We start from the raw sequence: 14773 nt of genomic DNA, 5'->3' as shown, positions 1-14773 counted from the left end.
TTCAGGTTGTTAATGTAGGAGACCATGTTGATGTGAAACTTATTGAGGTAAGTTAGCCTTCTGACATATAACCTGGACAACTTGACAAAATGTTTGTTTGTGAATTGCTTGTTTACATGCACTCATCTTGATTTCTCCTGTTGCTGTTTCATTATCTTTGGACTTACGCTTTTGATTTACCATATTTAATAATTGTTTACTCCTTGAGACATTTCTTAAACTAGTACAACATTAGTTTCTAATGACTAAGAAAGAAATAGTGATCCATTGTATAAGTGAAATTAGGTATTGAATCTAAAATAAAGTAGGAAAACTGTTTTTTACTATCTAATGGCATGTAAAAACTCCTATATGATACATCTGAAATGCACAAACATAAAAAGGTTCATGTGGAGTAAATTCGACCGCTAAATTTATATTTACAGAACAGACAATGAACATGTATAGATCCAACCCTGATTGACATACCTCCAATAGGTGCTGGGTCATGTTTAGAAAACGGAATGTTTGGAAAAATCAATATATTTCAGAAAGCTTAGACGGATTCATACTGATCGGTTACATTAGTTCATGAAGAGGTCTGTCTCCTACATAATGGCAAATATTTGATGATGAAAATTAACTCAGATTTTCTTGGTAGTCATTGTATGTGATGGATCGCATTGTTCTAACTGAAGTCAAAATTCATAGTAGCAAATGCCAAAGATAAATATTTACCTGTTACCACATTAATCAGCAAAGAGAAGACATTAATCACCTCTAATGACATAAATGATTCTCTTTTTCTTTTCTGGTGTAAGAAAAACATTGCAACATGGAGAACATATTTAAGTTCAATATGTGATAGTTAGCACAGCTAGTGTGCCATTGGAATAGGAAAGAAAATAAATAAAAAGAACTTTTGATTTTGCAAAAGTTAAGACATTCCTGTTCAGTTCCGTTTTCTGGCATCACCTCTATTGGGGTGAGTTGTCTTTAATTGAGGAGGTAGGAGAGGGGCAAAGGATGTGCTATTGCATTCAAGACTCAAGATGTGGTGTTTAATGGCTTCTGTTCTCTAGTGTCACCTTCTCCTATTCCTTCATCTTGGTTCAACAAGCAGATGGCTTCGGATGTCTTTGAGGGAGGAGGCAGGGTTTTGGTGCAGAAATTTTTTTTGTAGATGCAGCAGTTAGAAGATTTCCTAGTGAAATTATTCAGTGGTAGAGGAAGTCCTAAAAAAATCTTTAAAAAATAATAAATAAAGATTTAAATACTTTTTAACCTAAGTTTTTTTACAAAAGTCAATTACGGCCAAAGATCCATCTAAGAAAAAACCATGACCATGTCTTGTAGATTAGGTTCCTTTCAAGATATGGACACTCCTAATGTAGATTTGGCCTTCCCTTCCTGTGTTCCTGTTCACCGTACCGATGTGGGACATGCTGATTGGTGATACTAACTTAAATGATATAATACAATACCAAACATGACAAGTTCATGAAGAATCTTTAAATCCCCAAATCACTCCTTTATTCCAATACGTGATAAAATATCTTGATTCTCAAATATTAAATCTTGATATTGCAGAAGTAAGAAAAAAAAAAGTAAAAAAATTGCAGTAGTAACAAAAAGGTACAATATAGTTGATTATTGAAAATACAAGGAACTTGACTAAAAGAGAGGTCTTTAGTGATAAACAGAACTCGAAGTCGTGGTATTTTAAATTGGCATATTGGATAGGATTGACTTATACTAGATTGGAGTCTTAAGCAATTTGAGAGAAATCCATTTAAGATAATAGTCCCATGATGGTAGTTATTCGCATAACTCAAACTCACACATTACTAACATACTATTCACTTCAGTGAAACAAATGTCTCAGATCACACTCTTACTTGGAGTAGTTTACTCATGTCCAACAAAATTTACCATGGTAGTTAGTGTTGCCACAGGTTAAAGATTGTCAACCAGTGGCTGTTTAGTCTTTTAAATTTCTTTTCTTAATTAATAATTGTTCAATATTTGCTTTTCTGTATTTATTATATGATATCTTGTATTCCAGATAAATGAAAAGGGTCAACTTCGATTAAGCCGTCGAGCCCTGCTTCCTGATGGAGACCTGGACACTAGTGGAAAACCAAAAACAAGTAATTCCATAAAAGAGAATATACCTCCCCAAGATGATCTTGTTAAAATTGCAGCGAAGAAGCCGTTGAGAAAAGATGAAACTGGACAGATTGTAGATCAAGGTGAGAATTCTCAGAAAAAGATCACAGTTCCACTTAAGGAAGCTACTTCAGCTCAAGGAAAATTGAGTGATAAAAGCAAGGAAAAGGCTATAAAGAAATTAGCTCACCCTGTTAGAGATGGTCAGTTTGTCAACAAACAAAAAAAGAGCATTGACAAAGCAGTTACTGGTGTGGTTCCGTCAGAAGGAATGGTTAACGGAGAAGTCAAAACTGGGTAGTGGTTGTGTATTATCTCATAACTTGCTTAAAGTACCACAGCTCAGAACCTCTGGTACTGAATATGCACTGCAGTCTCTGGGAAAGGATCTCAAGATGTTGAACGAGATGATGCTGGTTTCTTAACTGTATTCATTTACATCCGAGGAAGATGGTGGCTCCATTTGTTTCTTTCACTCCTGAGTAGCCATTATTTTGATCATCAAACTGGACTCTGACCATGGATGCATTGCAGTAAACCGTGCAGAATATCTGCCATCATTTACACCCTGCTTTATGCAAATTGCAAACACTTTCTTTGGATGCATTCCTTTTTATTTTTTCATCTAATGAAAGCAATGTGAGATTCAGGATGGATTTCCCACAGCAAGAGCAATCATCAGATTAGAACAGACGAGCAAAATTATGTGTACGAGTAGTTATTTCTTTGGTGTGGGAAGATAAGATCAATTTGGCAGAGTAACTAGTGGATCTTTCTCCTTTTCTTTGGCCTGCCATGGGTGAGCCCGAACCTACAACTGATTAGAGTTGAACAAATTTTGTTGTTGTTGTTGTTGTTCAGTTTATTTGTTTTGGTAAGCTTGTCTCTATAAATTAGGAGGACGTACAATCAATTGTATATGCAGAATATATGGTGTTGGACACTGCTGAGATCTTGGCTACATTACAAGGAAGTTGGGAACCTCTATTTTGTCAAGACTTATTTTATTTTATTATTTGTTTTTTAAAACCTTTCTGGTGATTTAATTTCTGGTCTCTTTAATTAAATAAAAAAAAGACTTGGATCTCAGTGGTATCCGAACAATAATTGGCTTGTGCGGTAGCCCTTCTGCAAGTAGGAGTCGGTAAATATGTAGATTTAGATTGAAATACATGTGATTTAGCTGACATGGAGTAATTTCTTATTTATAATAAGTGGATTGCTTCTCTATCATGTAGAAACATAATCATCTCATGAGATATCTATCCCGTTGGGCTGAGCATGATCCTAAATTGTGATAATTAAATCAATTATTAATTGTTTGATCTAATATATATGTTAAGAAAAATGTGTATGATTAACGACAGCAATAACACGTAAAGTAGGTGTTGTGTCGGAGTTAAGATCGAGATCTCGTTGGAAGTTTAAGAATTCGTCGAAAGTTTTACCGGAACCAATCGAGAAGTCTAGGAGTTTGCTAAAAAAGCTCGTCGGAACTTATCAAGAAGATCTCGTAAACTCTGGGAGCTTGTCGAGAGTTCGTCGGAACATTATCGAGAGTTCATTGGAAGAGCAATTGACGTATCGGAGAGTGTTTTGATTATGCTTTAGTTATTGTAGTTAGATAGTAGATTGAGTTAGAATTGTGAGGTAATCTCATTAACTTAGTTAGGTGCCAACTAGACCCTTAATAGGGCTGAATTGGGTCGGATTGAACAGCCCATTTAGCCCCTGAAAACATAGCCAACGGTGGCACTGCCAGGGTCGGCGGTGGCACTACCTAGGAGATAGGTGGTGGTATCGTTGGCAGTTAATGTTGCTAGCGGTGGTACCGTCTAGTGTCAGACTGTAGGCGGTAGTACTGCCCAGTAATGGCGGTGGTACCGTCAATACCCCGGAAATATGAGATGAGACACTTTTTGACTTCATTTTTGAAGCCATTGGGGCCTATAAATACTCTACCCTTTTCTGCATGAAAGGGTAACAAAGTGCTATTATATGTGTGAAAAATTCTAAGTGTTTGAGGTGTGAAAAGTGTTGTAAAAGTGAGAAGAGTTCTCCTCCTCCCTCTCTTGGCCTTGTAACCATCCAAGAAAGAGGAGTGAGACTTGTAAGGGTTGTCTCCTAAACTCGTCAAAAGGAGGAGCTGTAAAAGATGGTTGGTCTTCGCCTATTGAAGGAAGGCCTTTAGTGGACGCCGGTGACCTCGACGGAGGAGGAATCCGAAGTGGATGTAGATCTCATTGACCGAACCACTCTAAATTTTGGTTTGCTTTTCCTTTTATGTAATTTACTTTACTACAAATCTCCTTGAGCTTCTCCTTACATTCTTACGAAAGTTTCAAGTTCAACATCTTTCCGAAACAATTTGAATCGAGACGAACTTTATACGAAATCGGAGAATTTTTCGTTGTACTAATTCACCCCCCCTCTTAGTGTCGCTCTTGATCCTAACAATTGGTATCAGAGCAAGATTCACTCTCATTTGGTTTAAAACCCAAGAGAGATGACATTTGTCGGGAACCAAGAGGGTCATTCAATTACATGTCCGCCCATGTTCAATGGGGCGGATTACAAATATTGGAAGACTAGAATGAAGATCTTCTTAATTTCAATGGATTTCGAATTATGGAATATTACAGAAAATGGGTTTCAAAAGTCTTTTCTTCCAATGAACAATTGGAATAAGTTGGACAAGAAGACTTTCGCTTTAAACGCCAAGGCTATAAATGCCTTATTTTGTGCTTTAGATAAAAACAAGTTCAATCGTGTATTTATTTGTGAAATAGCTTTTGATATTTGACACACACTCGAAGTGACTCATGAAAGCACTAGTAGAGTGAAGGAGTCGAAAATTAATCTTTTAGTGCACACTTATGAGTTGTTCCGGATGAAACAGAGTGAGACCATTGGAGACATGTATACCCGATTTACAAATGTCGTCAATGGTCTAAAAGGACTTGGTAAAGTTTTCTTAGATTTTGAACTTGTTAATAAAATTTTAAGATCCCTTCCAAAGAGTTGGGACCCTAAAGTCACGGTCATTCAAGAGGCCAAAAATTTAAATAACTTTCCTCTTGAAGAATTAATCGGGTCACTAATGACCTATGAGATGACTTGTAATGCTCATGAAGAGCTTGAAAACAACCTTCTAAAGAACAGGAAGGATACGACACTAAGAACTCAAGAAGAGCACTTAGAAAGAAAATTCAAGTGATAAGGACTTTGATGAAGACTTGACACTCTTTATAAGAAAGTTCAAAAAATTCATAAAAAAAATAAATTTAAAAATAATACTAAAAATAAAATTGAACTCAAGAAAGAATAAGTGATATGCTATGAATGCAAGAAGCCGGGACACTTCAAGAGTGAATGTCCCCAAGCAACTTGGGATGACTCAAGTGCATCCGAAGAAGAGCCAACCAACACCGAGCAAGTTACTCACTATACGCTAATAGTTATTGGAGATGAGGTGAGTAGTTCATTTGATGCAGATTTATCCTTCGATGAATTATTAAATAATTTTCATGATTTATTTGATGAATATAATTAATTAGTAAAAAATATAAATTGTTAAAAAAGGAGCATGTTTCTCTTGTTAATGATTTCGATAGATTAAAAGTTGAGCACAATAATAGTTTAGCTCCATGTATGAAATGTGATGAACTAGAAATGCCTCAAAAGGAAAACTTGTCACTTAAGACAATCTTAGAAAAAATTGAGATTGGTAGCAAGTCTTTGAACATGATCCTTGCCATTAAGGGTTACGTTCGTAGGAGAGGCGGAATCGGATTTGTGACTAGCTCTCACCAAAATCTGACCACCTTGTTAAAGGCCCTACCTTGCATGTATCACCTCACACAAAATGTAACTTTTGTTGCAAACTCGGACATGTTGCCTATAAATATCCACTTAAGAGATACAGTCCACGTATATTGATTTGAGTTCCTAAAAGAACCTCAAATGACTCAATGCAACATGATAAGCTATGTAGATCGATTTTTAAGGCACCTAAGGTCAAATGGGTACCTAAAAATTATCTTTCTTTTGTAGAAAAATGTATCATTACAAGCTAGGAGCAAGAGATGGTACCTTGATTGTGGATGCTCAAGGCATATGACCGAAGATCCATCTCAATTCTCTAAGCTCACTAACTTAGACGAAGGATATGTCACCTTCGGAGACAACAATAAGGGTAAAATCATTGGCAAATGAACCATAGATAACAAATCCAACCTTTTTATTGAAGATGTGTTGTTGGTTGATGGCTTAAAGTATAACCTTTTGAGTGTTAGTCAATTATGTGATAAATGATATATTGTTAGATTTGAATCGAATGCTTGTATTATAGAAAAATCACACAAAAATATATCTATGATTGTCCTAAAACAAAATAATATATACACGATCAACATTGATGATCTTTATAATGAAATGTGTCTTTCGGTTTTAAATGATGATGCTTGGCTTTGGCATAGGAGATTAGGTCATATTAGCATTAAACTAATCTCTCAAATCTCATCTAAAGAATTTGTAAGAGGAATTCCTCACATTAAGTTCATTAAAGATAATGTGTGTGATACATATCAACTAGGAAAACAAATAAAAGGTAGTTTCAAACCAAAGAATCAAATAAGCACCTCTAGACCATTGCAATTGATCAATATAGACTTGTTCGGACCAATTGCTACATCAAGCCTAGGGGGTAGCAAATACGCCTTTGTTATCGTGGATGATTATAGTAGATACACATAGACTTACTTTTTGGCATACAAAAGTGATTGCTTTAGGTATTTCTCTAAGTTTTGTAAACTTGTTCAAAATGAAAAGGATTTTATGATTTCATCAATTTGAAGCGATCATGGTGGTAAATTTCAAAACCGTGATTTCCAATACTTTTATGAATATAATGGATACAATTACAATTTCTCTACTATGAGAAATCCTCAACAAAATGGGATAGTAAAAAGAAAAAATAGAAACTTACAAGAAATGATAAGAACCATGTTAAACGAACATAGCCTATCCAAATATTTTTGGGCCAAATCGTAAATACGACATGCTATATCATGAATAGGGTTCTAGTAAGACCATTACTTTCCAAAACTCCTTATGAGTTGTGGAACAATAAAAAACCCAACACTTCATATTTTAAAGTTTTTGGTTGTAAATGTTTTATCTTGAATGAAAAAGATGCCTTAGGAAAGTTTGATGCAAAATCCGACGAAGGAATATTACTTGGCTATTCTTTTATTTCTATGGCCTTTCGTATTTTTAACAAAAGAACATTGGTTATAGAAGAGTCCATTTATGTTGTTTTTAATGAAGTTTCCGAAGTTACGAAAAATTATCTTAATGATGATGTTAATTTTGATGCTTTGAATTTAAATGAAACCCTTTCTCCATCTAGCAACTTGGATGTATCTTCTTCCAAAACATTCTTACCCAAGGAATAAAAGTATGTAGATGCTCATCCTAAGGAGCTAATGATAGGAGACACAACAAAAGGGGTTCAAACTCATTCTTCTCTTAAGAATTTTTGTTCCAATGTCGCTTTTCTCTCCCAAATTGAACCTAAATGCATTGATGAAGTCTTGAAAGATGATTCATGGGTTATCACAATACAAGAAGAGTTGAATCAATTTGAGAGAAATGAGATATGAAAGCTTGTTCTAAGGCCAAATAACCATTTAGTTATTAGTACTAAATGAGTCTTTAGAAACAAGCAAGATGAATTTGGTATCGTGGTTAGAAATAAGGCTAGATTAGTGGCCAAGGGTTTCAACCAAGAAGAAGGTATCGATTATGAAGAAACCTTCACTTCTATGGCATAATTAGAAGTCATAAGGATGATCCTTGCCTATGTTAGTAGTAATAATTTTAAGTTATTTCAAATAGATGTTAAAAGTGCTTTTCTTAATGGCTTTATTTTCGAAGAAGTTTATGTTGAACAACCTCTCGGATTTGAGAATGATAATTTTCCTAATCATATGTTTAAATTGACTAAAGCTCTCTATGGATTGAAACAAGCCCCAAGGGCTTGGTACGAGAGACTTAGCTCCTTTCTTATACAAAATAATTTTTCTAAAGGCAAGGTTGATACCATATTATTTATTAAAAATTTTAAAAATAATTTTCTTATTATTTAAATTTATGTTGATGATATCATTTTTGGGCCTACTAATGAATCTTTATGCGAATCATTTGTAAAGAGTATGAGTCTAGAATTTGAAATGAGTTTGATGGGAGAACTAACCTTCTTTTTAGGCTTACAAATCAAATAACTTAGTAATAATACTTAGTCAAATAAAATATACATTAGACTTGCTAAAACGTTTTAATATGGATAGCTCAAAGGCTATCAATACTCCTATGAGTACCTCCACTAAGTTAGACATTGACGAAAGTGGAGAAAACTTTAATCAAAAAACTTATAGAGGTATGATAGGTAGTTTACTATACCTCACCGCAATAAGACCGGATATCATGTTTAGCATAGGACTTTATGCTAGGTTTTAATCTAATCCTAAGCTATCTCATCTTAAAGCAGATAAAATAATCTTTAGATATCTTAAAGGAACCACTAATCTAGGATTATAGTATCTAAAATATGAAAACCTTGAGTTAATTTCTTATGCTCATGCGAATTTCAGTGGATATAAATTAGACAGAAAAAGCATATATTCGGAACATGTCAATTCATACACTTGTCTCATAGTCTTCCAAAAAATAAAACTCAATTGCACTATCTACAACCGAAGCTGAATGCATAGTTGCTAGTGCATGTTGTGCACAAGTCGTATGGATGAAAAACACATTAAAAGATTATAGAATTTGTCTTAAGAATATTATCATAAAATGTGATAACACAAGTCCAATATGTTTAACAAAAAATCTTATTCAACACTCTAGAACTAAACATATTGACATTAGGCATTATTTTATACGAGATCATGTTAATAATCATGATATAATTTTAGAATTCATTGATACAAAATATCGATTGGCCGATATCTTTACAAAACCCTTAAATGAATAACAATTTGATTTCATTAGAAGAGAAATAGACATGTTAAAATGTCCGAATGTATAAATTGTTATTTTTTTCAGACTATATTTATGTATTTCATGAATGGAGCTTTCATAAATTTATGTCATATCAAGTTTATTCCATACCCTTGCTCCATCATGTAATGATGTTTGATACACTTAGTCCCTTCACCCATTGAACTATTTGACAAATGCATCTTTCATAGATTTCACTATTATGAATTTTATTGAGAAACAAATTGTATTCATGGACCTCTTTTTTTATCCTTTCTCATGAACTCTACCTCACTTCTCTTTGTTAAAATTGAAGCATGATTTACATAAACTCATTTATTGTTTTTGACATGGTTCAAATCCTTTCATGAATTTGGGTCTTTATGGATTCCTTTCTTACCCTTCTTCCTTTTCTTACCTTCTTCCTTTTCTTGTTCTTATGATAAAGGAAGAAAGAGACTTGCATAACTAAAAAAGAACCAAAAAGCCCTTTGAGTAAAAATGTTAGTTTATTCAAAGAAAAACTATCATGCAAAGTTTTGCTTGCCTTCATTTATTGCTTGCATATATTCATTGTGAAACTTGCTTGAATTTTTACCACACTTGCATTGTTGAATTGTTATCCTTTTTGTTGATGACAAATGAGGAGAAATATGACAAATTGATGACAACTTGACATATTAAATAATGTGTAAAATGTATTGCATTGTAGATACTTGATAAATGTCTTTCATTATGTTAAGATATCATAAGCTCAACTTGCTATTTACAATTGATATCTTGCTATGGATTGATGAAATGTTATCTTTTATCAAGAATTGTCATCTTGTTAAAATTCATATTCGAAATTTGTAAATAATGATTGATTATCATTATACTTGAAAACGAATGTCATGCCTTGACATCATTTTCACAAATATGAAGCATCATATTTTGAATTGGTAAATCATGATAAGTATCATGATACACATGTTGATAAGTTTAAATGAACTTAACTTATCATTTTGATACTTGAATTCAAAGGTCTTGAATTCAAGAATGTATTTTCTCAAGTATGTCATATAGATAGGGGGAGTTAAGGTTAACTCCATCATCAATTTATTATCATCATCAAAAAGGGGGAGATTGTTAAATCTCATATTTTCATGATGAAATCAATTGTTAATTGTTTGATCTAATCTATATGTTGAGAAAAATGTGCAGAATTAACTACGATAGCAGTAAGACATAAAGCGGGTATTGTGCCAAAGTCAAGATCGAGATCTCGTTAGAAGTTCAAGAGTTCGTCGGAAGTCCGAACGTTCTGTCACGGACTTAGCTGGTTTTGCCTAAGTCGTGCGGCACCCTTGCGTGTCTGTCCACAAAGGTTAGCCTCCCCGAAACCTCCCATGGTCCCTTAGGACCTATAAAAGAGAAATCGGGTTAGAGAAAGCACCTCACTCGGGATCCACAAGCAAACATTTTCGAAAATACCTCATAGATAATGCAAATTACAAACATACTTTATAAGCTCTGAACGGTTGCACAACAAAGGGTCAAAATGGTCCACTACAAATTGAATATCTCTTACAAGTGTCCACATGACATAACATTTATTTACAAGCCTAAGAAGGCCACCAAACCCAACTAAAATGGGGTTGTTAAGCCTTCGATCATTCCTCTATATGTTGTGCAAAGCATGAACAAACAGAAAGACACAAACATACATAAGTATTACATCAAACATCCTGTTTAGAACTTTGTCCGTGACATTCTCCCCCACTTATTCCTTCGACGTCCTCGTCGAAGCCTTTGTCGACACTGCAACTCCTCGCCTTTGCTGAGTCTTCAATCTTCTGCTCTAGTTGTAATATGCCTCTTGGCTCCTAATTGCTCTCCACTGTTGTTTTTGAGTAGTTGAACCTTTGATCCGCCATGCTGCTTCAACTCACTAATGACTCTAACTATAGTGTGGGGTTGGCTGAGATGTGTTGATCCCTGTTGGTTCTTGCGGATCCTCTAGATGAAGGAAAAGACCATCCTTACTATATGACAGTCTCTCAAATGCCTCATATTGCTTGAACTGGGTGAATGCTTGTTGGAGCTTTAGCGAGCATTGCCTCGTAAATTTCTGAAGTTTTGGGTCATTCCTCTACAAAATTTGCTCATCGACTCTTCTTTCACTTAGTTGTCACTTCCAAGTAGATTCGTATCACTTCCGCTTTCGATTGGCATTCTATTAAGAAATAAAGCGGATAATCTACTCTCAGTAGTACTGATCACCATTGGTGAGGATTTGACAAGTATTATCTTCTAATATCTTCGAAGGATCTTTGAACTTGTGTAGAGCTCTTCTACTGGATAGATAAGAGAATTGGGGTACTCGATTTCGCCCATTCTCTTAAGAGTTGAGAAGGCAATGGTTACTTGACTTCGCCCGCCTCCTCAAGGGTTGTACTCTATGCATCGAGCTGGTTACTAGCCTTCGCCTGCTCTTTGTTCACACTTCTGAAGCACTCAAAGTGTTTGCACTCCTTGCATTGAGTTAACTACTGTGATTCACCTTCTCAATGTCATTAAACTTCTAGAATGCAGGAAGTTTTCATCCCAACTTAGAGTAAGTCTCTAATAGTTTTGATCCCCTCTGGGATTGTACCGTCTTCTCCATCAACCCGGTCGCCTACTCCACTGAGTAGCAAAGGTACAACATCATGTACTGGCTGCTTCGTTCCTTGGTCGTGCACTCTTGTATGACCCGAAGTCCTTCACTTTCAGTTATTTTGATGAGAAATTTGTTGACACCGGTCTTACGAAGTTCCTTGGCCTCTACCCTTCAGCCTTGTCTTGGTACTTAGAGTTTGCCTCTGCATGCTCCACCTCCTCGGCCCCTTTCACGACCAAGCGCTCTCCCTCTATGAGAGCAAGGGATCAATAACTTTCACGGAAGTCTCGCCTCTGCAGTACCATGGCGCTGCCATGCCTATGGCCCTACTATCTGTCGCCTCGCATCTGCATCCCTTTTCTTCACGATCAGCAGATATATCTCTGTGGCACTCCTCCGAGTCCACCTCCATTCTAACAGATGCGTGATTTTGGGTAGCTAAGTCCCTCTGGACTCATCTTCGCTTTCTCGCCCCTTTCGACCCCCTGCTTCAACACCTCTGTGTTCTCCAACCAGCTCCCTTTGGTCGATGGAAAGACATACTGTAACTCCCATGCATGGCCTCTGCCTTCACATTGTAGGGTTTGTACCGATTCTGTTCTCCTTAGTTTCTTTGGTAGCAACGTTCGCTTACTCGACCTTGTCCTCTGACTTGTCGGGCTCCCTTAAGCGACTATAGGCTTTGGAGCAGTCCAACTCTCCAGCTGCTTCAATCATACCTTTTCATGATCAAGTCCCTCCCATGAGACTCACTAGTACTTGCATTCGAACTTTTCCCTCGGTGGTACACGGCCCTCATATGCTGATGACCAAGGCTTTCATCCGATGCAAAATTCGTTGCACGCACAGAAGACCCGCCTCTGCGGTACCATGACCTTCACTCCGTGAATCCATAGCCTTTCTTGCCATCGTGTTGTTCACCGAAGCGAAGCTCGATTTTAGGCAGAATTCAAGAGGCACATTGAACAAATGATTCAAACTATCAATCGTGCTCCAATTTACTCAAAAATATATCATTGGAAAGATATTTCAATTTATTTTAGAGAAAACAAGCTTCATATGAATTGAACTGTCCAACAGAGAGTTACAAATGATTTAGTAACCAAAGGTCAGAGAACAAAATCATTGTTTTGCAGAATCTATAGGGTTGGTTTCCATAGATAAATGGACAGGCATTTGAACTCTAAATCTTTCAATCCAGGAATCAAATGAAAGATCTATGAGTCTAGTTTAGAATGAAATAAGTTTGGAATAAATCAAAGTTTCCAATAGGGACTTATAGGTAGTTTAATATCGAAAGGTCATAAATTATGATCCCTGTTTTACAGAATCCATTGGCTCATTTGAAACAGACGTTTGGATAGGCAAACTTATTCCGAATTCTTAAAATAAGCATCAAAAGAAAGGTTTATGAGTCTATATTCTGATCAAATAAGTTTTGTCCAAATCAGAGGTCAGTGCATGAAGTTATAACCATTAAAAGGTAGAAAGGTCAGAATCTCGGAAGTTGCACAGATTCGAATCATTACGTCTAAACAGGAGATATATCAAATGCAAGGGTAGAACAATTCAAAGTTCCTCATATTCAAAGCAAATGTAGAGATAAAATTGTAGTAAAGAAAGATCGAAACACTTGCAATAGGAAGGATCGGAACACTTGCAATAGAAAGGATCGAAACAATAGAAATAATTGAAACACTTGCATGAGGAAGATCATAATACTTGCAATAAGAAAAATTAGAACAATTACAGGAGGAACGATCGGGAAACTTGCCTTTCAAAGGTTTTGATCCAAAGATTAGAAGGTGTATGCTCGAATCCATTTTCTACTTTTCCTCCATCTCCTCTCCCTGTTTCGTTTTCTGCACTCGTTTTCTTTCTTTCTCTGCAACTACAACTTGTGCCGATCATCGAGGCATAGTCACCTGCTATCTCTTACTCTCATTCCTTCATTTTTTTTTTTCCAAATGCAGTTGTCGCAGACGCAGCCGTTGCCGCCACGGTCGCAATCCCGACCGCAGCCTCTTTTTCCCCTTTTTCTTTCTTTTCTTTCCCAACTACAACTGTCGCAGTCACAGTCGCAGTCGCAGCCATGGCCGTAGCCACCACAACCGCAGCCTCTTCTTCCTCCCCTGCTCGATTTCCTCTCCTCCTCTTCCGGCTGCAGCTGCCACTGCCGCAGATGCCACCCCTTCTCCTCTTCCTCTCTTCTTCCTCTCCTTCCCTTTCTCTTCTTCTTCCTTTCCTTCTCTTCTTTCCCAGCTGCAACTGCTGCAGTCGCGACCGCAGCCACGGCCGCAACCTCTTCTTCCTCCCCTGCTCATCTTCCTCTCCTTTTTCTCTTCCAGCTGCAACTGCCATCGCCGCAGCTGCAGCCCCTTCTTCCCCTTCTCTTCTTCCTCTCCTTCCCTTCTTCCTTCCTCTTCCTCTTTCCCTGCCACAGCTGCAGCTGCCACAGCCGCAGCCGCAGCGGCTTCTTTCCCTTCTCCTCTTCCTCCTCCTTCCTTTCTTCTTCTTCTCTTCTTCCTCACCTTCTTTTCTTCCTCTCCTTCTCTTCCAGCTGCAGCTGCCACCGCCACAGCCGTAGCTCCTCCTTTACCTTCTCTTCTTCTCCTCTTCTTCTTCCCTTCTCCTCCCCGGCATCACATACACGCTCTCCTCTGTTTCCTCTGCAGGAAACAGAGGTATCACAACCTCTTCTCCTGCTTCCTCTTCTTCTTCTCTTCCTCTTCTTCTTCTTCTCCTCTTCTCCTACCCGACACCCTACACCTTCTCACTGCAGCCCATGCCGTAGCCATCCTTCTTTTTTTTTTTCTTTTTCTCTTCTTCTTCTTCCCTTCTCCTCCCCGGTGTCACACACACCCTCTCCTATGTTTCCTCTGTAGGAAACATAGGTATCACAACCTCTTCTCCTGCTTCCTCTTCTTCTTCTCTTCCTCT

General features: G+C 36.9%; 1 protein-coding gene across 1 annotated transcript in view; it reads left to right on the top strand.

The window, feature by feature from the left end:
* The window catches only part of LOC135643463 (probable polyribonucleotide nucleotidyltransferase 1, chloroplastic), a 70412-nt gene extending 67268 nt beyond the window's left edge, over positions 1-3144 (top strand). Inside the window, exons 23-24 of the mRNA XM_065160451.1 lie at positions 6-47; positions 2045-3144. Of these exons, the coding sequence (XP_065016523.1) occupies positions 6-47; positions 2045-2449 (447 nt within the window). The 3' untranslated portion in view covers positions 2450-3144. The remainder of the gene's footprint in view (positions 1-5; positions 48-2044) is intronic.
* The last annotated feature ends 11629 nt before the right edge of the window (positions 3145-14773 follow it).

The sequence above is a fragment of the Musa acuminata genome, chromosome BXJ3-7 (assembly GCF_036884655.1).
Source record: "Musa acuminata AAA Group cultivar baxijiao chromosome BXJ3-7, Cavendish_Baxijiao_AAA, whole genome shotgun sequence".
NCBI classification, from domain to species: Eukaryota; Viridiplantae; Streptophyta; class Magnoliopsida; order Zingiberales; family Musaceae; genus Musa; species Musa acuminata.
Note: the sequence above shows the minus strand (reverse complement) of the source record. Positions and strands in the feature narration are given on the sequence as shown.